We start from the raw sequence: 23,656 nt of genomic DNA on the forward strand, positions 1-23,656 counted from the left end.
GCAGTAAATAAACATACTATATATCTAGTATGGATTTGTACAAATGTGGCAGAATCCCAAAAGGCTCTTTGTTAGATAACTGTTTTTTTTATGCAGGAACCTACATAGTGCATTATGTAGGGAGCCATTTGAGATTCAGCCACAGTTCATCTCAAGAAGGCCTTGCATCAGATGTGTTGGGAGCAGGATTGAGAGCCACTGATGTAGGCTTTCTAAAAGGCATCTGCAGTGTTTGTGTGCAGTATCTAAAAAAATACAAAATAAACATATTACATTATAATAATTAACTGGAATTGTGAATAGCACATCTAAACAGTCCCAAGAATTCTTCTTTGTTAGTTGCTATGATCTTAACTTAAATCTAACATCTTCTCCTTCAAACAAAGTTGCTGAGCTTCTCTTGAGCAATGGTGAGACGTTCCATCCGGTTCTGCATGTTAACGCGGCGTCTGCTGACTTCTGACTCTTCCCGGAGAACCTCAGCTACATTAGCACCGTCCATTAACCCTAACATCTCACTGCAGAGCAGCTGAGCAGACTCCTTCAACATGAAGTATCGGATCAGCATGGGCACCTGGTCAGCCAGTCGCTGCACGACGATCTGTCAGAATAACATAGCTGTTGATTTCTATCTTCAAGAACTCCAGGCTAACAATTTATAAACAAATGTAAGCTTGTCATGATAATGAAATTTTAACTTATGATTAATTGCCACATAAATAATTGTGACTAATTTTTTCTTTTTTTGTTAATTGTATTCATCTATTAAAGCACATCCCTAAAATAGCCAGTTTGGCCAAATAGCTGTCTTGCTTCCTAGCTGTTGATAAGATACCTTCCAACTGACAACAGAAATTGCTCGAGCTCAAATCATCGTTGAGGTGGGTAGTAATTAGTTACATACTTAGTTGCATGTAATTCATTTGTAATTTTGTTTTTTTTCAAATGATTACATAGTTACTTCTACTCAAGTACATTTGTAAAGAATGTAGTTTTTGCTCAGTTTAGTGATTAACATTTAACTTAATATTTTCTTTTGTCTTTAGTATATTTCTGTTCTGCTGGTTCAGCTCCAGCGTTCCACTACTGTTTCTCACACCTTTCACTTTTAAGCTTTAGCATTTTATTTAGATAAAAATTCCAAAAAAGAGAGGGATAATGCCTTATAATTTCAGCTCCTTTCCTGATGTTGTATTGTGGTCTTCATTAAAGTACCTTTTTTTTTTTCTTTTTACAGGAGTACGGCTTTAAGTAGTCTTGCAAGCCAGACATCCGCCTGTCATCACTCTGGTGCATTTTATCGTTTAACATAACTAACCACTGCCTGCTGTGAAACATCATTTGACTGACATGCAAAATAACCACAACAAACCATTGTTTTTAGTGTGATGTGTAGGGTAGGCACAAATTGGGCTACAAAAAAGACATCTACTTGTCAGACAGATTAAACCCAATGCACAGAAGTGTGGTCAGGTGGATGTGTAGATAGCCAATCAGAATGGCATCACTGTTGGCAAAATTCCAATGGTTGTGGCCAGCTTAATGTGCAATTAATATGAGACTAGGTTTTAGGCCACTCTACCCACCTCAGTTTTGAATTAATATGGGCATACAAAGCTTTTTTTTTTTAATCTAAAAAATGTTGCAGGTACTTCAGTACTTTGGCTCATTCAGGCATTGACATAACACACGACCGAAAGAAGATAGCTAATATCTAAATACGTGAAATATGATTGAATAACTGTAGGAAACTACAGGAATTGGGAGCGAACTTCCCAAAAGTACAGTGGTACAAAGTTCAAAGGTAAGGTGGCAACTTCAGGTGGTGTAGAACAGTAATTGCTTAAGTGATTTTAATGCTGTAGTATTTTGCTAAACAGGTCTGATGTGGCTATTATACATCAGTGTCTAAATGTAGCTGTAGCCATAACTACTGCCAAAAGTGGTAAACTGCAAGAGATTTTTTATGTACTATGGTGAGACAGCAACTAGATCTTTGTGGTTATAGTTTATATATACACATATTGTTTCTGTTAAAGTGGTTCTTCAAAAGTATTTGGAACCCCTACATAATTATCCACTGAACTAAAATATACCTCATAATAAGCGTGCAGCATTTCAGGATATTTGGTCCTGCTGTCAAGCCCAGTGTAGTTATCTTCTGAAGCTGTTTGTCCTTCCGCAGAAGGACATGTTCCCTTCAAGGTTTTGAAGTAGATGCTATCTTGAGTGTAGACCAGCTGCTCCATCTCAAACTGCTCCAAGATCCTCTGCTCCACTTTGGCTTCTTGCTTTGACTGAATGTTGTCTATCTTGTTCTGGGGTATCAGTTATAAGCAGAGAGGGCACATAGTGTCAGTACAGCAGCTGGAAACTACCCAAATTAAGGGTTAAAATGGTAAACTGTTTTAAAATTCCTCTGTAAATTATAAAAATAATATTTACCGTGGCAACACACTGGAGGAAAGGATAGTTGGGGAAGCATGCTTTAGATACTTCTGAAAACTGCTTCTGGATGGTCTCTGAAATGCATAAATCATATTCAGACAGTGGTCACAGCCCTTAAAGAGAGAGTTCCTACTGGTTACTGCATGGACTTAAACCATCATGGCGGTTTTCCACCAATTAGGACAGTTGTTAGGACAGTTGTCCCCCCCCCAACTGTATCACCTTGATCTTCAGCTACCATGTTGGAGCCTATTAACGATATTTCTGTTGGATTATGCTACCAACTTGCATAAAGCCCCAAGGAAAAAGACAGTTTATACAAAGGCTGAAATTGTGTACAAAATATTGTGGGTGCTAAGTGCTGAATGTGGATGAATATGATATTCTAAATATATTGTTGGGCACTGGATTTTTAGTTGGTTTTACTATTTCGTGGCTATTTCAGTTCAAAAAACACATACAATAAGTTGTAGGCAGACCTTCTCCTAATTACATTTTCTGTGAACAGGATTTTCTGTTAGACATTAGTTACCTGAGTGTGGGACACTGCAAATTTGTAATTTTTTTCAGAACTTGCTAGAATCTTTCTATCAAAAAGCCAAGTATGACATCACACTGGAGTTGTTTTTTTGATAACTTTGTTTTGAACGGAGAGTTTATTCTTTTCTTTTTGGGAAGTCAATATGTGGAAATCTAATTCCAAGAAAATTCTCCCTCTGAAGTTTTTAAGACTGGAATGTTTGTCAAGGCAAATTGTGTTAAAGGTTTATTAACTGTTATTAATCAATCTTTACTGGTATGCCATAGTTATACCAATTATGTCTCAAACCACCATGCTGGCCAGATATTTAGGCAGTGAACCATTCTTAGTACAGCAGTGATTCTACCATTGTACAATTAGACGACCAAACCACCACTAGACTGCTCTGCTGAGAATGAGCCACCACCCTGCACAAGTTGAGCTACAGTTAGTAATTGCAGAACTACAAAGTGTAACTTTATGGTATGTGTATGTGATTAAATGGCCAACGTGCATACAAGAGTACCTAATGTGTGTGTTTACATTTTAAACCAGTGTTTCTTAATTGCTCCTGGTGGCCCAGAGCCTTGCACAGCTTCAGGTATTTCTTAATTCAACACATTTGATTCAGCTCAACAGCTGATTATAAAGCCCTTCATGAGCTGGCTGTGTTGGAGCAGTGAGACGTTGAAGCTGCAGTGCTGGAGTTTGCTAGGAGCAGGGTTAGCAAAACCCTATGTTAAACAACAGAGACTATGAAAGATATCGTGTGTAAGTGGTGTAAACGTACCTCTTATGACTCTGAGTCTGTCAATGGCTGGTCCCTTCAGTTGGATCACAAGTCTCTGCACCACCATCTCAAACACATTATAATCACTGAAGCCAGGCAGCTCCCGTCCTCTGTACTTCAGGTCATATTCTTTCACCACAGCCTGGACCACCTCATGAACTGTGTTACACGTAAATTTTGACATCAAGTGTTGGCTGAATAAAATCTTCACATACAAAATGATGTTCCATAGGCAAATTTCTTAGTTTTCTAGGTCAACTTTTGATAAACTTTGATTTTATTAAAGTCTTAAAATTTCAAGTCAGCTGTTCTCCCCTCATAGATTCACTGTAGTGGAAGTTTTTTGAAGTATGTCGTGTATGATTAGATGTAATCTGGCTCTAGTCCGGACTGTAAGAAGTCAATTTGTGTTTCAAATTCTATTCTAAGCAACCATTATGTCATTCTTTATATATTCTTGTTTATATTTGGGATATTCCTTTAGGCCTATGACAAATACTAAAAGACACAGCCAGGACTTCTTTGCATGTATCTGCATTTTTACTTACATGATGACTTTGTACTGTCAAGATGCTCTTTCCACTTTCCAAACTCCAACCGGAGCTGAACAAACAAGTTGTCCTCATTACCCGCTTCCCCAGATGCCAAGCGGTTGATCTTGTCATTGAACTTCATCAAAGTCTGCAAGAGCAAGAGACCACCAACACATAATTTTGGCACGTAAACCAAGTTCCCAGTTTGGTAGGTACATACTTTTATCTACACTCACTGGCCATTTTATCAGGTACAGCGGTCACATACTTAATTCTCACCAACAGCAGTACTGTGGTGAGCAAGGGTTATACATATTGTGTAAAGAAAAAGATGAGCTATACTCAGGGGTGGCAATGGCCAGCTTGTACTAGGGGAACCCCACCTGGTTTCCTCATCTTTCTTATCTATATTTATTTTTCATGAAAAGTTTGTTTCTGTTACATTGTCACATTGGAACACACTTTAAAGTGCTCACAGATGTTTTGATGCTAATGTTTTTTCAATTAAAAAATAAATGCTTAATCTTGGGAATTTCCTGCGTTAAAAATGTTGTAAAGTACAACAACCCTCAAAAGCTACATTTTGCCAGCAAGAACACTTTTGATTCATTGTTGCAAATAACTGTAGGTCTCTAGCCAGTCTAGGCATTTTCATTACAGACCTAACAATCAATAATGCTTTGATTTAATAAACATCAGGAATTTTACACCTACAAAACCACAACTTAAACCAGCCGTATGTGGTTTTCAACTATGTAAACAGTCCCTTAGATGTTTGGTAGATGTGTCATTGCTGTGCTCAGAATAGTCCTCTCAAATAATATCTGGTCAGTAGCGGTCCAATGGTGGTTGGAAGGGTTCAGTTAGGTTCAATTGGAAATTGACAAATAATTTAGATGTAAGGGTTCAATTAGAAATGGGTTAAATGCAACAGATCATCTAACATGGTTAGATGCCTTGGATTAGACATGCTTAGTTCAATCCAAGGTCAGCAGCAGGGACTTTTTTGATACGTGTATTTCACATATACACAGTTCACACATTCTCTTAGAGATGAGAAGATGCATACGTTAACAGGGACTTTCCTAACGAATTACCATATATGTGCCCACACACCCAACCACACACACACACACACACACACTCAAACACATTCATACAGCAGCAGGGATTTTCTGTTTGTATTACATTTCACCAGGTATTGTGCTGTTTTAATGACTTCAGTTTGCTCTAAATTAAAGACCACCTTAAACTTTGTCATATGCGATGTTCTTCATAAATGAACAAGAACCTGCTTAAATTAGATTAGAAATAAATACTTTCCTTTCAGTGGTTTCTTTCCATTGATGTATGGGGCAGAGAGCAACTGATCAGTTGTGCAGCATCAGATAGGCTACTGTCAGTAGTTGTTCACCAATATGGTAAGTATTTGATAAAATGACCAATGAGGTCCAAGGTATGTGTACTGAATAAACTAGCAACTCCATGTGGGTTGCAGGTTTTGGAATTTTAAGAATAGGAAGGGGCTACTCACACTGATGAAGAAGGCTTTCCTCTTCTGTGGATCCAGTGGCGGGCCAACCTCACACTGACTCAACTCCTTTCTCAAGTCCCACAGCTGCTTTTTTATCTGCTCTGAAAGCAGAGGCAGCGATTTCTAAACAAAAGAAAAGAAAAGAAACTGTGAAATGAGATGGCCTGTATTTAGAACGTGAGCAGTGAAGTAGCTATGGGGACATGATCACCACAGAAATGACTGCAATTAACATGAACATGCCAATGTGGAAAGATCTCCAGGCAATGAAATGATGTATAATTTCTTGCAGATTTTTGTATTTTGCTTGGACTCAATGCTTGGCTCAGCACACTAAGGGATTGACAATAAACTAATAAATCAGATCAAGTGTGTTAGATTACAAAAACCCAGTCTGTCCAGGGCTGTTTTTGGGATACATTAACCAAAAGTGCTTACTGTTGTTATTTTTTACTGAATATTCTCAGATTGGAAATATGTTGGTCAGTCCTTTTTTGAGAAGATGTGGCACAACTTTCTATGTTGCTCATAAATGACTAAAATGGTACTGGAATGCCAATACATTTGACCAACAGTGTATCTAAACAAAGTACGCATAAGCTAACGACTCTTTTTTAAGTTTTGAGAAAGATATATACATAGATTTTGATTTAGAGTAAAAAATGTATAAATACTTTGATGTGATCAACCAGGTCTTGAGTCAGTTTGGTGGCAAGGCACTGAATTGTTGCTTTCTCCTCATTCAAAAGGCAACTGTCAATGAAAAATAGGTACTTTATGAGTTGTATTTTACAAAAATGTTTATTATGAGACATAAGAAATGATTTATAAGTGACAAATGACTTCTTCATGTGAAGCTTACCTGAAGAATTCGTGACGTTTGAAGAAGTCTCTCTCCACTCGAATAGCCTCCTTCAGAGAGATTTTCTCATCAATCTGCTTCTGACCACGGCACTTAACGATGATGTATCCTTTGCTTAAAGGAATAACCTGATTTCTCAGTATATCCAATACGTTTTTCTCTGTTCCTCTATCAATAAGGTCTGGCTTAGTAAGAATAGCTGAAAAAAACAGACATATTTTTATTATGCATATTTTAAATATTATTATTTTTAATAGAATTATTAACCATGTTATTATAATGATTATTATGAGCAGTGGTAGTAGTACCATGAAATACTTCTACTGTGTGTTACTTAGCTTTAATTATAATATACCCAGAGTTCTTTTCCCTTCAGGGTCCACCTCCTGTGCCATCTTTAGTGCCTCTGTTGTTGCAATGTCAACATTGCATGGTACCACGACCAAATTGATGGTTTCATTCTTCTCAATAAAGGTCCGTATGAGATTTTTGATCTTTGTGAGGGAAAAAAAGCTATTTACAAATAAATTAAAAACTCTTAATTTACCTTAAAACATGTCAAGTCATTGTTTTATACTAACCTGATCTCCGATATCCTCAGGTTGACCTTTTACAGGAACCCGTGCAATACCAGGCAGATCGATCAGTGTGAGGTCACAAACATCAGGAGAAATGATCTCCAGAGTGATTAGATCATCACATATTCCAACTCCATCACCAGCCAACACATTCTGGGCTGTTAGACACACATAACACTTGATTTATGGGTACATGTACGTATATGGTTTATATTTTATTGTAATGCATTCTTCAAAACATTTTTGCTGATAGCTATTAAGCTAAGATCATGTTTTTGTTAGAGAAACTGAGAATGCTAAAAGCTTACAGTAAGGTTTCTCTTTCACAGCAACAGCAAATGGAAATATTATTAGCAAGTGCACTGACCTTCCGCAACATAATCTTCAACCAGTGATGGGTCATCAAACTCAATGCGCTCCTCGTTGTAAGATATGGCCGCTCGCCACTGAACCCCACCCTTGATCTTCCTCAGCTTGAGCTCCAGAGGACATCTGGTAACAATACCTACAGTGGACAAAGAACATTATATAGCATATGGCTATGGATTGATCCATACATAAATATGAGTTTACTGATGAATCTTGTGATGAAACTTTCAAAACAACATTCCAACAGTTAACTTGCATTTAACGACATACCTACTTAAATATAAAATGAAAAATTTTGTTACAAAAAAAAGTGATGAGAAGCAAAATAAAGTTAAAGGAGTATTCCAGAAGAGTTTGATTATGATTTTTCCTTAATGTATTTATTTATTTAAATATAAACTACCCACCACTCCCTCTGGGTAACGCCACCCCAGACAGCGCCTCCAGCACAGAGCTTTTCCCGGAGCTCTGATCTCCAATCACTGCTATAGTTGGTAGAGCTAAATCTTCTCCAACACGAACTAGCCTCAGAGAGTCAATCAGGTCGATATAAGGACGAACTCTCTCCTCTAAATGGCTATGAAACACCCCTTCCATTGCTTGTTTACTGTTAATGAGGAATAAACATTAAATTGCATGCATGAAATTTATAAAAATCAAAAGAGAATTATATAGTCATAATCACTTCAGCTGGTATTGTGTAATTATACACACCTAGTTTCACTAGAAGAAGAGATGACTTTTAAACTACCTCCGTCATTCTCCATCACTGAGGAGACAAACGCTGTGGAAAATTGTAGGAGTGGAAATCCCAATAGTTTAATATAGGCTCTGTATGTATTGTACTGCTCTCAGACAGGATTGAACGTTACTATACTCACCTCTCTGTCTTGAAAAACCTGATTTCAAAGTAAACAGGAAGTAACCAGAACGCTCACAGTAAATGTGAAACTGAAAGCTGGTAACACAGACATTACATGGGTTTTTCCCATGTATACTGGGCCCAGAATTTCTCAGCATCTACTCCACTTTGGTTTTTACATAAACACCAGTGCAGATGAAGTTTAGATCTAACTGCTCTAGAGCACCCTATTCTATTTGCTATGGTTTTCAATTGAATTTATACAAGCTGTCTGCAATTAAACGCCTATTAGAAAATTCACCTATTAGAAAGGCTGTCTGGATAACCTTGGACATATGTTTTCTCATGTTCTCTGCATGATGTGATATTTCATCATCCATGTTTGTCATTCTCTGTTGACCTGAGGTATCTTTGTTCTGTTATTATTGCTTTCATTTTCCTAGTTGTGTTCTATTCTTTTGTGGTGATTAATATGGAAATAACAGTGCTCTTCCTTTCTACCTGTACTTTGACTCCTAATGTTGCCAATAAATCTGATTCACAAATACATCCTGCATCTCCCATATGCCAATGTAACAATGCAGGACTTGACATTAAAGCCAACTAATAAAACAAACCTTCCCTTGCTAGTACATATATGCATTATTTGTCACTGTTCTGTGGTGTTGCTGTAGAGTAAGACACAGGAGAGGCCATGATTCTGCTGCAAGAAGTGCTCTTTTTTTAAACACCAGGTAGAAAGGCACATCAACTGCAAAGAAAACAACAGGGAGGTTACAAGCCATACAACCCCCACTGATGGTGACCACCACAACACGTTCGCTAACCCAGAGCAGAGCACAATCAAGACACATGCAACATACAACACATCTTTAAACTAACAAACAATGACAATAACAACATAAATACCCCCATAAGCCTCATCACATGACCCTCTACATGGCCATGTCTCCCAGCCTTTCAGGCAGTGTGAGCCAGTGGTGGAATGCCACAGTATATTCCATTTGAGAAATCATGAAATCTTTAGTCTCTGCCATTTGTTTGTCACAGTCAAGTAGAGCCTCACTCACCATTACAATAGCCACACTTACTAACCCCACCATCAATGCTGCCTCTTTCGTTTACAATATGATTTCACAGCAAACACACTTTCGGACATAAGCAAGAATAAATGTGCCGTTGTTGGAAGCCAGTCTAGTGAGTCATGTTTTCAAGCCCTAGATTGTACAGGCAAGTAAACACTTCGGTTTCTTTATTTCAGTTTAATTGGTAACATGATGTTCCCCCTGGATGAATGTCTGCATCCCTTTTGTGATTGAAAATGTCAATTCTTGGCTAAGCTCTTGAAAAATAATCCAATTACTAGGGTAGCTACATGGGTAGCATTTCAACTCTGAGCACTCTTGAACTCTGAGTTTTCTTACCCGACTAGTGATGCAAAACTGATATGTAGGAGGAGATAAACACACATTGAGTGTACCTCTCTGATGGGTCTATATCAGACAGTTAACACTAAATTCCTCTTTGCTAGCTAAATCAACAAGATGACATTGCAGGGCTGCCAATTCTCATGCAGTGGCCATGAGGCTCATTTGCCCTAATCTCACATTTTCACACTACACTCCACATTTTTACAAAACGACCTACCGATACAGCAGAACGCTCATGAAGTTTCCTACTAATGCTTATCTTTTACGGAATAAATACACTCTGGACACTCTAGATCACTCTAGCTAGTCCAGTCACTGCCAGTCCATACGTGTGTTGTAGATCAGTGGGACAGGGCCAGTATCCATAGCAATGGTAAACCAACTTATTCGAGCAAGACACAAACCTAAAACAGACTGTGTTGTGCTTCTAATCCTTAAATCCAGTCCTGTCAACATTCATCTCCAAGATGCTGATACCCCATTAACTCATACTCCTCCTAACAGAGTGATGAGAAGCTCTTAGATTCAGAGCTGTAAACTGTAGCTGGGAGTCTGAGATTGTGTTGGTGGTTCGGGAGGGAGTAATGCTTAGCAAACCCCTCACAATCATAGTTATTCGTCAAGCTGAGATTTTGATTGGTTGATGTTAAAGTGGAATTTCGAATTGTTTTATATTTTGCAAAGTCATTTAATTTGTTTTGATTTACTTATTCATAAAACTGTAATACTGAAACTAAATTTAAGCATAATTTTGTGTGGGCCAGTGATAAAAGTGGGTGGGCCACATTGTACTGCCGGCTACATCACTGGTAACCATTAACTAACTATTTTTAACTGGTAAACTGCCCTTATTAGAGTAGATTGACCAGTTAGTTGGAGAGCTAATACTAAATGATCAGTGCTGAACAAAAACAGAACTTACCAGCTTTCAGTCATTGTTCCTATAAAGGCTTAAATGTTACACTTCATCAAGTCACTTAATGTGACAGACCATTGTTTCATGAGTAAATTAAGCAAACATTAAACTGCATTTGTTTATAATATATTTTACCTAAAATTATTGGTTTTATGTATTAAACTGATTTATGTTATGTTGATGTGGAAACAGATCAGATTTGAATATGGCAATGTTATACGTTATATGTAACGTTGACATAACATTTCAGTCTCTTTATATATTGACATTTAAAAATACCTGTACTCTTTAAAAACAATTCAAAATTCAAATTTATGAACTACCCCCATTACCATCTACCCCACGACCACCCCCTACACCCAGCCTCAATACCCCTGGCCTGGCCTGTTGAAAACTCACTCAAACAAAAAATCTAAAAGTTGGCAGCATGTGTAGTTTTATGGTTACATCTGAAGCTATCGTAGCTATTGTTATTCACTTCTCGTCCCTCTAGTTACTGCATTTAGGTTTCTAAGTTTTTGGTGGTTGCAAAAAATTTTGGATTCAAAATTTAAAAATACCTGTACTCTTTAAAAACAATTCAAATTTATGAACTACCGCCATTACCATCTACCCCATGACCACCCCCTACACCCAGCCTCAATACCCCTGGCCTGGCCTGTTGAAAACTCACTCGAACAAAAATTTGGATTCAAAATTTTTTTACAGTTTTTGAGATAAAAATAAAATGTTTTATGCAAGTGACCACTGTTTGTTTTTACCATCACCTATTTTTACTTATTTACTTGTGACATTTGTATTGTACTTGTAAATTGATCACTCATGTGTCTGTCACAAACTTTCACTTGTCCTGCACAAACACCAATGTCAAGCCCTGCAGTCTCATACAAAACCTTATAACTTCTTTTTCACACCACACACTTACATTCCATGATCAACTGCAAAGGCCCAAAGCATAAATTATAAATCATAATTGTAATGATGCTATTCAAATCATGCCGCATCTATCAAATTTCATACAGTGCCATTCAGTGTGTATAAAGCCTGGAATTGTAGAAGGCTAAGCTTAGTTACAAAAAGTTACAGAAAGCTAAATAAGTCAACTTGTAAGGAATTAAAGACATGGGTTTTTATTTGGGCTTGTGTGGAGCAGAACCGCTTCTTATGTCAGTACGCTGTCACTAAGGCTGTAACCACAGTGAATAACTGATGTACAGCAGCTTTGCTCTAAAAAAGAGATTCTCAGAACAGGGACTCTAAAGCATTGCTTTTCCAAGAAGAAAGAAAGGGGAGTTTTTCAGAGAAGAAATTTATGACTATGACCCTCAAATACACACACCCACACCCCTCAACCGTCTCGTGCACAAACACCACAACAGACCAGAAAGACCTAAAAACGATCAAAGAGATTTACTGTACTATACAAAAGTCAGAAACATTGATTAATTTAATTTCCAGTCTAACCTTTAGTTTAGCGTACCTAAAGCTTTCATCTTTGAGAGACAAGCTCCACTTGTACTTTAGATCTGAAAAAATCCACAGGTGTTTCTGTCCATCCTTCCACTGTGAGAAGACAACTCAACACTATGAGTATGAAAGGATATGTAGCTGTTAAGAAGCCCTTACTAAGACAAATAAACAAACAAATATATAAATAATTAATTAATTTCACAAACAAGAAAATTTGCTAATCAAAAATAAAGGAGCTGCTGTGGATCAGAACAGTGAACTGGTCAGGTTTTTGTAAACACTTTCAGACTACCTTAGTTTAACCCAATGAAACCCAGCTTCTAAGGGAGTAAGGACCCTCTGAATAAACTTGACTGGCGGGGTAACTCAGCGTGGATCATTCCGGTTACAGAACGAATGATATTTGAATGTTTATTGATATAACAGAAGTCATTCATGCATGATAGGAAGTATTGAAAGAAGACGGCGATAGAGCTGGCAGGGACATAAGGTGGAGTAGACTACAGGAATGGTGGTAGAAGTTGAGTAAATAGTTGTGTTTAATTAAGGAGGAACGTACAACAATGCAACTTTCTCAACCTACTTTCTCTCTCTCCAAAATTCACAACTGCAAGTTCCACCTGGAAACCGGTTCAGCGCACTGTTAGCAATGACCTGCGCAGCAAGCCCGGTCACATGTGGCGCCAAACATGACATAAGACGTGCGAGGAAACGCGAGACGGAATGAACGTTTAGGATGCGCAAGAGGTTGAGATACTGCGCGAGAGAGATTGAATCCCCGCGAGAGAGATTGAAAGTTTGCCAGCGAGAGAGAGTGAAACAGCGTGAGAGAGATTGAAAGTTGATTTACCTGAAGTGTACCTCCATCATGCTGACACAGTTCTGTCTTTTTTAGCTTGGTGTCTAGGCGTTTGGTCTGCCACTAAGAGTTACGGGGTACAGGGCCAGAGACAACGTGTTGCAGAATAGATGATAAGAAAAAGAGGCATAGAAAACTGTTTTTTGTTGGGGGAAGCGCGCATACATGGGTTTGTGAGCAAATACTAACTTTTTAAAAATATAAAATAAAAATAGTCCCTCTCTCCTTATTATAATTATATTATAATTTGCTTCTCATTGTGTGATTGATCAGCTATCACCAATGTCATAAATAACAAAGTGTTTTATTAGAATATCTAAAAGGGTAACATTACTGTCAATGTTAGGCCAATGCACAAGTATTCAGATGGCTGTAGGTTGTATGGTATAACAGGCTACCATCTACAAATTACTGTTGACTTTTATTTTACCTTAAAATCCTTAAAGAAACAATTTACTTTGGTTTTCCACTGGTCCTAACTAAAGAGCGTCCTGCAGAATATAATTATATTACAAAAGGGTTTCATTCTAAGTGTTTGTGAGTAAAGTACATTATATGACAAAGAATAGTGTATAACAATGTTTAATAATGCAACAATAAGTAAACAAAATAATATGATACATAATCATTAATAGCATCTGACTGTGCTCGTCCAACAACTGGTGGCAGTGTTCTTTTGAAACCTCTAGCCTGCAAACTTTCTTCACAAAAAAGCACGCGTGTTTAACTCCCTAAAGTACTGCTCTATATCATTACACTGAATTGTAAAAAAGAAAATAAATTGAGATAAAGGACTATTTAAAGGACTAAGAGACTAAGGCTATCTTTTGCATCCTCATATTGATAGCAAACACTGCAGCAGGCTGACAGTGGTTAACATGAACAAGCTCCTCCCCAATATCAAGCTCAACACCTCGCAGTTTCACTCTAGGCTTGTTCGAGATGAACTGCGCCTCGCCTTGGTGGTCAGCGAGAGCAGCCGGTTGCAGTTGGCGGAGGAGGGTAGAAAAGAGCCGTCAAGTCGGACAGTCGCCACATGAATCCCACGTGAGCTGGCGGATCTCGAGGAGTTTGCATTCGTCGTAGCTGATGAAGTGGATGCAGTAGAAATCCCTCTGTTATATGCATGAAATCAAGTATGATGAACAACGACGGTGAAACAGCGTTTATTTAATCGTCTGTAGGCTAAACAAAATATTCTATCATAGTTGCAGGTTAAACCCAGCGTTTGTTTTCCAAATCCACAGTTGTGACTATAGGTGGCCACAAAGCGTCAAACTAAGTTTCTGTAACATCTGTAAACACAAATGGTTTTATTCGTCATTCATTTAACGTGTAGATTGGTGAAAAAGGTTTTAACAAACTGTTATCCATGTTTATGAATAGCCGTGATATTTGTCAATAAGAATGTAAATTAGTAGACTTAAACTAAACAGTCTGTTTTTAAGACTGTTTATTGAATCATTTCACATGAAAACGTTTGAATAAATAATTCCAAGTACATTCATTTTGTTCAAGGTAGAATGATTGAATATTGATAAACAGTGTATATCCAAAACATTCTAGAAATAATTAAATGGAAATGATCAAGTGCACTCAGACCTTAATCATTAAGGTTACGTAAGTGGTAAATAGACTCCAATTACATTGTGTCATAGTGGCTTTAAGTCCAAACTGTCTAAATAAGCATTTTATCTATGTAGGGACTTAATCACATTTCCCCTTTTTAGGCTTATATCAAAAAATACAACATTTAGAGGATGTCGTCCCTCTCTAATAGCCTCTCAGAATTTAGAGGTCATTTCAGACTCTCCTAAGGACAAGTAGATGTATGTAGAGCTCTTAAAGACCCCATATTTACGCTAATACTATCAGGCTCTCTAGTAGCATGACAGTTTATTTCCATGCAGTATTCAACGTATTTAATGTCATAATTATCATTTCATGTCGTGAAAAGACTCGAGTGCCTGATATTTCTTCAATCTAACATATCTATCTTTTTATCTTGATATTTTTCTAGAACTCTTAGTGTTTTTTTCTTATTATTTTTTATGAAGCACTCTGAAATGCCTTTATGATTTATAACTAGACTGGTTTTAAAGCACTACATTACTTTTACACTTTGATTTTTTTTTCTTTCTGCTCTGTAAACTTTGTAAATGTTTTAAAATATAATAAACAAATAAAGCTGTGTGAATGAGCATGGTATTATGTTTCTTTACAAGAACCAGTGCCAGAATGTAAGCTGTTTTGGAATATAAGAACAAAACATTGTATTGTTCAGAAGGTGATTTTGTTAAGAAATTCATCTTCAATTAACCACAGCCAATATTCATCCTCAATGCCTGAATAATTGCTTTGCCTGTGCCTCAAGACGCACAGACTTCTACACAATCATACAATGTACAAATTAACTCCGATATTCATTAGTGACTCATATTGGGCACATCCTTCATTGGTGTTCTTACACCAAGTAGTACTGTTACACAATACATCCATAAAATAACATCCTACATTGCATGTTATGTGATTAGTTATAATAGGTTTGTTTTATCTGCCAACAATTTAATGTCATCACTGATGTTGACAATATATGAATATACACACTTACAAACTGCAGTTTCATACACACCACTTAAGAGGAGCACATTTCACCTAAATGGTCCACACAGTGGCATTCACTGCTAATTGAAATGTGTTCAATTCATATAGGCTAAAGACCACTCACTAAATCTAAAAGCCAATCACTGCTCAATGGAAAGATGTGTTTGAGTGGCAATTTGGCATAATGCAACAAATTAAGAATTACAATCTACACATTTGCAACAGGTGTGCACTATTCCACCATTAGACCTTTTGGTATATAAGGCCACTGTTTCATGTTAATTGTGCCATAATATCACAACATGGACAACATCCTTATCATTTTAAAGGACAGCCAAGGAAATACCACCTTATGTATCAAAAACTGTTGCAGAAAGGCAGAAGAATGGTGAATCAACAATAAAAGCATGATGCTACTGCAATGGTTTTGGGAATACTTTATTGATTTTAATGTACTTTTCCAGATAAAGAGAATTTGGCAGACAAAATGAATCAAATAAGAACTGCAAGAAATACAAAAAGCTCTGGGCCTGCAGGTACACAGGTATTTATTACACTCTGCTGTACCCCTATATGACTCTTGCTTTGACAGTATCCATAGACAGCCTAGGACACTCTTTGTCAGCGACAATTTTTTCTCATTTGGATTCATATAAACAGGGCCAAGGGTGTTAATTAGATTGTAAATAGTAAGTAAAAGGAAAAAAGGTTATCATAATAACATTAAAACCATTTGGATGGTTATGTGGCTCCACATACTCTACACACTTCTACTTGTCCTTAGGAGAGTCTGAAATGACCTCTAAATTCTGAGAGGCTATTAGAGAGGGACGACATCCTCTAAATGTTGTATTTTTTGATATAAGCCTAAAAAGGGGAAATGTGATTAAGTCCCTACATAGATAAAATGCTTATTTAGACAGTTTGGACTTAAAGCCACTATGACACAATGTAATTGGAGTCTATTTACCACTTACGTAACCTTAATGATTAAGGTCTGAGTGCACTTGATCATTTCCATTTAATTATTTCTAGAATGTTTTGGATATACACTGTTTATCAATATTCAATCATTCTACCTTGAACAAAATGAATGTACTTGGAATTATTTATTCAAACGTTTTCATGTGAAATGATTCAATAGACAGTCTTAAAAACAGACTGTTTAGTTTAAGTCTACTAATTTACATTCTTATTGACAAATATCACGGCTATTCATAAACATGGATAACAGTTTGTTAAAACCTTTTTCACCAATCTACACGTTAAATGAATGACGAATAAAACCATTTGTGTTTACAGATGTTACAGAAACTTAGTTTGACGCTTTGTGGTCACCTATAGTCACAACTGTGGATTTGGAAAACAAACGCTGGGTTTAACCTGCAACTATGATAGAATATTTTGTTTAGCCTACAGACGATTAAATAAACGCTGTTTCACCGTCGTTGTTCATCATACTTGATTTCATGCATATAACAGAGAGATTTCTACTGCATCCACTTCATCAGCTACGACGAATGCAAACTCCTCGAGATCCGCCAGCTCACGTGGGTTTCATGTGGCGACTGTCCGACTTGACGGCTCTTTTCTACCCTCCTCCGCCAACTGCAACCGGCTGCTCTCGCTGACCACCAAGGCGAGGCGCAGTTCATCTCGAACAAGCCTAACCTCTTTCGCGTCCTAAAAGTTCATTCCGTCTCGCGTTTCCTCGCACTTCTTTTGTCATGTTTCATGCGAAACCTTTTCGTGCGCGACCGTGTTTGAAGCGCATGTGCTGCGAGCCGCTCCCTGCTGCTGATCTCAGGTCAGAAATAATCTCCAGTACTAAACCAGTAATAAACCAGTACAGACAGTAATGGTGATCTGTCCAGCACAGTTTCTCAACAGCTATATACAGAGAGATTCACTCGAAAGAGGCCCCGAATATTCTGTTGTAACTCCCTTTAGGATGAAGCAATCTATACCAAAAAATCCGCTACATACCTTGACGTATGGGTAATCGATTGCATTACATGCGATGCTGGAAGTGATCTCCGTTTTCTGCCAGACACATTTCGACACAGTGCTCCATGTTCCTGAACGTATCGGTAAGCATTAGAGAGGTTAAATGTTGCAAGGGCTGTCCGGTGCCTACCTCATTGCTCCGACGCAGGGGCATCCCGGCTTGTACGAAGCCCCATATGCTGTTGTTTTGTTCAGATTGCTTCGTCCTAGCGAGAGTTATTACAGAATATTCAAGTCCTCTTTCAAGTGAATCTCCCTGTAGTATTTAGATCATCTTTAATGGTAAAGAGGGTGTTTCACGTGATGTTCGCTCTAACAAGCATCTTTAATTTGTGCTGAGAGGTAAACTGTAGAGTCCTGTAGCTGAACAACACAGATGAGAACCAGTTTAAACACAGCACGTCTAAATATTACTGAAGTAGATAGAGCTGAATACAGAACAACAGTATAGTGAGTAAAAGTGGATACAGGTGGGTCTCGTCATGAAAAAGTTCGGGAACCCTTGATTTCAGCTGTAAGCTGCCATAAGCTTAGGTCAAGCTGATTAGTGTCGGAAATGGAAATAAAAAGAAACTCTTTTTTGTTGCTTTTTTCACCGCTGTACCGAAATCGTAAGAACTTTGTTCTTCTCAGAAGTGCGTGTGGCAACTGCTGGTGAGCTATTCACTGAAAAGCCAACGGTGGTGTTTGAAAGATTATGAACCTTTTAGAATTTTAATATATTTTTGCATAAATATGACCTAAACATCACTGAAAACAAATGTTCACATACATTTGCTACTCACAAATATAAAATATTGGATCTTTTTCCTCAATGAAATAAATGACCAATTATCCTTTTTTCATTTGTTTATTTGGGTTCTCTTTATCTACTTTCAGGACTTGAAAATCTAATGATGTTTTATGTTATATTCATGCGGAAATATAGAAAAGTATAAAGGGTTCATAAACTTCACCACTAGAGTATATTTTGGAAGATATTTCAACGTAAGGAGTAGTAAAGCAGTTTTTGACTGTTCACTATGCTAGACTTTGATTAGAATTCATTTGAGAAACTATGCCCACTTAAAATTTCTACTTAAAATATTTTTTGCAGATGCAATAGACCTGGAAGCAGTGTATTTTTTCTGCAGACAAAAGAGGACAGTTGTTTAAAACACGATTGCCTAAAACATGCAGGCTTTACTCTGCAACAGCCGATACCACCAATCCTTTATATAACTAATGGCCTTTACACACCAAACATGGTTTTTTAAGTGCACATCAATAATTAAATCCAAATAAATTTCACACCAAATGTGACGTGACAAAATGTGACAAAATTTGCCATCTGTTCTAATTTAGCAATTTTTCACCGGCGTCATGAACTCATTAAGCTCTTACAGCTCTTACCGAACTCTCTCCGCCAGATACAGCTCTCGCTAGCATTGATGTGACGTTAGACAAACTGATTGATCAGCTACCACGAACCACAACTAGAACTTTTAACACATAGTGTGTCCTCACATGTGGAGCTGTGTCGGCAAAAAAAAAAACAATCAAAAAATGTTCACAAACAGCTCAGAATCAGATACGGCCAACTGAACAATGTGCAGATGCGCCTCTGAAGTTTAATCTCCCAAATGAAACTCCATGTTTACTGTTTGTGAGGAGCAGACTATCGGCCCTGTTTTACATTACCCCATCCTCCCTATGCAGTGTGCAATATTGGTAAAAAATTTCAGCAACTCCTATCAAAATAATGCATAATATCTCTGAACTAAAGTTGTTTATATTCACGTCAATAGGATAGATGACTCCCTATTTAACATTTAGTAGAATATTGAGCCATTTGAGATGGAGCTGATAGTCTCAGCTTTCGCACTTTTTTCTCTGCAGTTCCACACGTGATGAAGACATGCCTGTTATTATGTGTTGAAAGTTGTTGTTATTTTGTGAAAAAATTGTGTTTTCCTCTTGTTTATTCATATCGCGTTTGGTGTGTAGCGCGCTTAACTCCGTTTGCAGTCCGTGTCACTGTGTTGCACTGCTGAGCTTAACGGTGCTAAGCTTGCTTGCCATGCCTTGGTTGTGAATTCTGCACAAGGGGTAGAACATCTCTACCTCACATACACTAGCTATACAAGCCAGCAAGGTCAGCAAAGGAAATTGAACATGAGGAATACTTCAATACTTAATTTCACTTCATTCATTACATTTGTAAACTGGTCTAAAATGTTTAAGGGCAACCAATGGTGACAAAACTGCTAAATGTGATTGTGAAGTGACAACTTAATGGTCAAGGCTGGAAGGCAGTGTAGGCAGGACAGATGATATTGTGACAAACAGTCATGCTTATCAACATTTCCCTGTTGTAATGCTGTTCTTTGTTTGTGAGAAGTCTGTATAAAAATCTGTTGGAGTGCTGACTGTCTTCAGTGAAGATGTGCCTCTCTCTCCAAACTAGCTACATCCTGAGGAAGTGTCTACTGCCATCATTGCTGAGGGAGGTACTGGAATGGACAATCTACAGAACCTACCTCAAGTATTGTGCCTCTTGTTTGGATTGGATTACCCCAAAGCCATAAAAAACACTTTAACTTGATTCAAAGAGTGATGCTTGGCTTGGGAGAGAAAAAACTTCCACCTAAACTGCACACTCTTAAAAATCTCCTGTTGAGTCATTAACATGTTTCTGAATCAATGATCCATACACATAGTGGCTGAATGTTATTAGTTCTCTCCCACGATATGCCTCATAGACCTCATATGATTGAGATTAGAAACGTAACATAAACTACAAACATGACTTTCAAGATGTTTTTCATCTTGTTAACTGTTACTTACGGTGGCCTGCTGAGTCATATCACAACAAGAATTATGAAGCAAACAATAGCTGAGAACAGAACAGCATTGAGGGAGAACGCAAATGCAAAAGAGAAAAGCAAATACAAAAGAGAGAACCAAATACAAAAGACAGAACGCAAATGAAAAAGAGAGAACCAAATACAAAAGATAAAACCTAATACAAAAGAGAACCAAATACAAAAGACAGAATGCAAATGCAAAAGAGAGAACCAAATAGAAAAGAGAGAACCAAATACAAAAGAGAGAAGGCAAATGCAAAATAGAGAACCAAATACAAAAGAGAAAACACAAATACAAAAGACAGAACCAAATACAAAAGACAGAACCAAGTACAAAAGAGAGAACCAAATACAAAAGAGAGAAGGCAAATGCAAAAGAGAGAACAAAATACAAAAGAGAGAACCAAATACAAAAGAGAAAACACAAATACAAAAGACAGAACCAAATACAAAAGAGAGAACCAAATGCAAAAGACAGAACCAAATATAAAAGACAGAACCAAATACAAAAGAGAGAACCAAATACAAAACAGAGAATGCAAATGCAAAAGAGAGAACCAAATACAAAAGAGAGAACCAAAAACAAAAGAGAGAACCAAATACAAAAAAGAACCAAATACAAAAGAGAGAACCAAATACAAAAAAAGAACCAAATACAAAAGAGATAATGCAAATGCAAAAGAGAGAACCAAATACAAAAGAGAGAACCAAATACAAGAGAAAAACAAATACAAAAGACAGAACCAAACACAGAAGAGAGAACCAAATACTAAAGAGAGAACGCAAATGCAAAAGAGAGAACCAAATACAAAAAAAGAACGAAATACAAAAGAGATAATGCAAATGCAAAAGACAGAACAAAACACAAAAGAGAGAACCAAATACTAAAGAGAGAACGCAAATGCAAAAGAGAGAACCAAATACAAAAGACAGAAGCAAGTACAAAAGAGAGAACCAAATGCAAAAGAGAGAATCAAATAAAAAAGAGAGAACCAAATACAAAAGAGAGAACCAAATGAAAAAGAGTGAACGCAAATGCAAAAGAGAGAACCAAACACAAAAGAGAGAACGCAAATGCAAGAGAGAACCAAATACAAACGAGAGAACCAAACACAAAAGAGAGAACCAAACACAAAAGAGAGAACGCAAATGCAAGAGAGAACCAAATACAAAAGAGAGAACCAAATGCAAAAGAGAGAACCAAATACAACAGAGAGAACCAAATACAAAAGAGAGAAGCAAATGCAAAAGAGAGAACCAGATACAAAAGAGAGAAGCAAATGCAAAAGAGAGAACCAAATGCAAAAGAGAGAACCAAATGCAAAAGAGAGAACCAAATACAAAAGAGAGAACGCAAATGCAAAAGAGAGAACCAAACACAAAAGAGAGAACGCAAATGCAAGAGAGAACCAAATACAAAAGACAGAACGAAATACAAAAGAGAGAACCAAATACAGAAGAGAGAACGCAAATGCAAAAGAGAGAACCAAATACAAAAGACAGAAACAAATACTAAAAGAGAACCAAATACAAAGAGAGAACCAAATAAAAAAGAAAGAACCAAATACAAAAGAGAGAAACAAATACAAAAGAGAGAACGCAAATGCAAATAAGAGAACCAAACACAAAAGAGAGAACCAAATACAAAAGAGAGAACCAAATGCAAAAGAGATGACCAAATACAAAAGAGAGAACGCAAATGCAAAAGAGAGAACCAAATACAAAAGAGAGAACCAAATACAAAATAGAGAACAAAATACAAAAGAGATAATGTAAATGCAAAAGAGAGAACCAAATACAAAAGAGAGAACCAAATGCAAAAGAGAGAACCAAATACAAAAGAGAGAACCAAATACAAAAGAGAGAAAGCACATGCAAAAGAGAGAACCAAACACAAAAGAGAGAACGCAAATGCAAGAGAGAACCAAATACAAAAGACAGAACGAAATACAAAAGAGAGAACCAAATGAAAAAGAGAGAACGCAAATGCAAAAGAGGGAACCAAATACAAAAGAGAGAACCAAATACAAAACAGAGAACCAAATACAAAAGAGAGAACCAAATACAAAAGAGAGAACGCAAATGCAAAAGAGAGAACCAAATACAAAAGAGAGAACCAAATACAAAAGAGAGAACCAAATGGAAACGAGAGAACCAAATACAAAAGAGAGAACCAAATACAAAAGAGAGAACCAAATACAAAAGAGAGAACGCAAATGCGAAAGAGAGAACCAATACAAAAGAGAGAACCAAATACAAAAGAGAGAACCAATGGAAAACGACAGAAGCAAATACAAAAGAGAGAACCAAATACAAAACAGAGAACCAAATACAAAAGAGAGAACCAAATACAAAAGAGAGAAGCAAATACAAAATAGAACCAAATACAAAAGAGAGAACCAAGTACAAAATAGAGAACCAAATATAAAAGAGAGAACCAAATGCAAAAGAGAGAACCAAATACAAAAGAAAGAACCAAATACAAAAGAAAGAAGCAAATGCAAATGAGAGAACGCAAATGCAAAAGAGAGAACCAAATACAAAAGAGAGAACCAAATACAAAATTGAACCAAATACAAAAGAGAGAACCAAATTCAAAAGAAAGAACCAAACACAAAAGAGAGAACCAAATACAAAAGAGAGAACGCAAATGCAAAAGAGAGAACGCAAATGCAAAAGAGAGATCCAAATACAAAAGAGAGAACCAAATACAAAAGATAGAACCAAAAACAAAAGAACGAAGCAAATGCAAAAGAGAGAACCAAATACAAAAAAAGAACCCAATACAAAAGACAGAACCAAATACAAAAGAGGCCCAAATACAAAAGACGGAACCAAGTGCAAAAGAGAGAACCAAATACAAAAGAGGGGACCAAATATAAAAGAGAGAATGCAAATGCAAAAAAGAGATCCAAATACAAAAGAGAGAACCAAATACAAAAGCAAGAACGCAAATGCAAAAGAGAGAACGCAAATGGAAAAGAGAATCAAATACAAAAGACAGAATGAAATAGAAAAGAGAGAACCA

General features: G+C 37.0%; 1 protein-coding gene across 2 annotated transcripts; it reads right to left on the reverse strand.

The window, feature by feature from the left end:
• Nucleotides 1-351: 351 nt before the first annotated feature.
• LOC118798166 (interferon-induced GTP-binding protein Mx2-like) lies at nucleotides 352-17,864 on the reverse strand. 2 transcript variants are annotated; one of them, XM_036557526.1, is made up of 13 exons: nucleotides 17,762-17,864; nucleotides 8,042-8,241; nucleotides 7,633-7,770; nucleotides 7,269-7,423; nucleotides 7,043-7,181; nucleotides 6,688-6,886; nucleotides 6,500-6,578; nucleotides 5,826-5,948; nucleotides 4,307-4,439; nucleotides 3,759-3,917; nucleotides 2,446-2,522; nucleotides 2,097-2,318; nucleotides 352-601 (listed from the first exon to the last, which is right to left on the reverse strand). In XM_036557526.1, the coding sequence occupies exons 1-13, from the start codon at nucleotides 17,785-17,787 to the stop codon at nucleotides 377-379; spliced, it is 1,875 nt and encodes a 624-aa protein (XP_036413419.1). In that variant the 5' UTR covers nucleotides 17,788-17,864; the 3' UTR covers nucleotides 352-376. The 2 variants fall into 2 exon arrangements, with proteins under 2 accessions (XP_036413419.1, XP_036413418.1); XM_036557525.1 differs by lacking the exon at nucleotides 17,762-17,864 and adding an exon at nucleotides 8,349-8,470.
• Between the last annotated feature and the right edge of the window lie 5,792 nt (nucleotides 17,865-23,656).

The sequence above is a fragment of the Colossoma macropomum genome, unplaced genomic scaffold (genome assembly GCF_904425465.1).
Source record: "Colossoma macropomum unplaced genomic scaffold, Colossoma_macropomum, whole genome shotgun sequence".
Classification (NCBI taxonomy): domain Eukaryota; kingdom Metazoa; phylum Chordata; class Actinopteri; order Characiformes; family Serrasalmidae; genus Colossoma; species Colossoma macropomum.

Coding starts and splice junctions, on each gene's coding strand:
- LOC118798166 (XM_036557525.1), bottom strand. CDS start 8,401: ATGGAGAATGACGGAGGTAGTTTAAAAGTCATCTCTTCTTCTAGTGAA. Junction 2,523..3,758: donor CAGACTCAGAGTCATAAGAG/GTACGTTTACAC, acceptor TATGCATTTCAG/AGACCATCCAGAAGCAGTTT. Junction 602..2,096: donor TGCTGCACGCTTATTATGAG/GTATATTTTAGT, acceptor TTATTCTGACAG/ATCGTCGTGCAGCGACTGGC.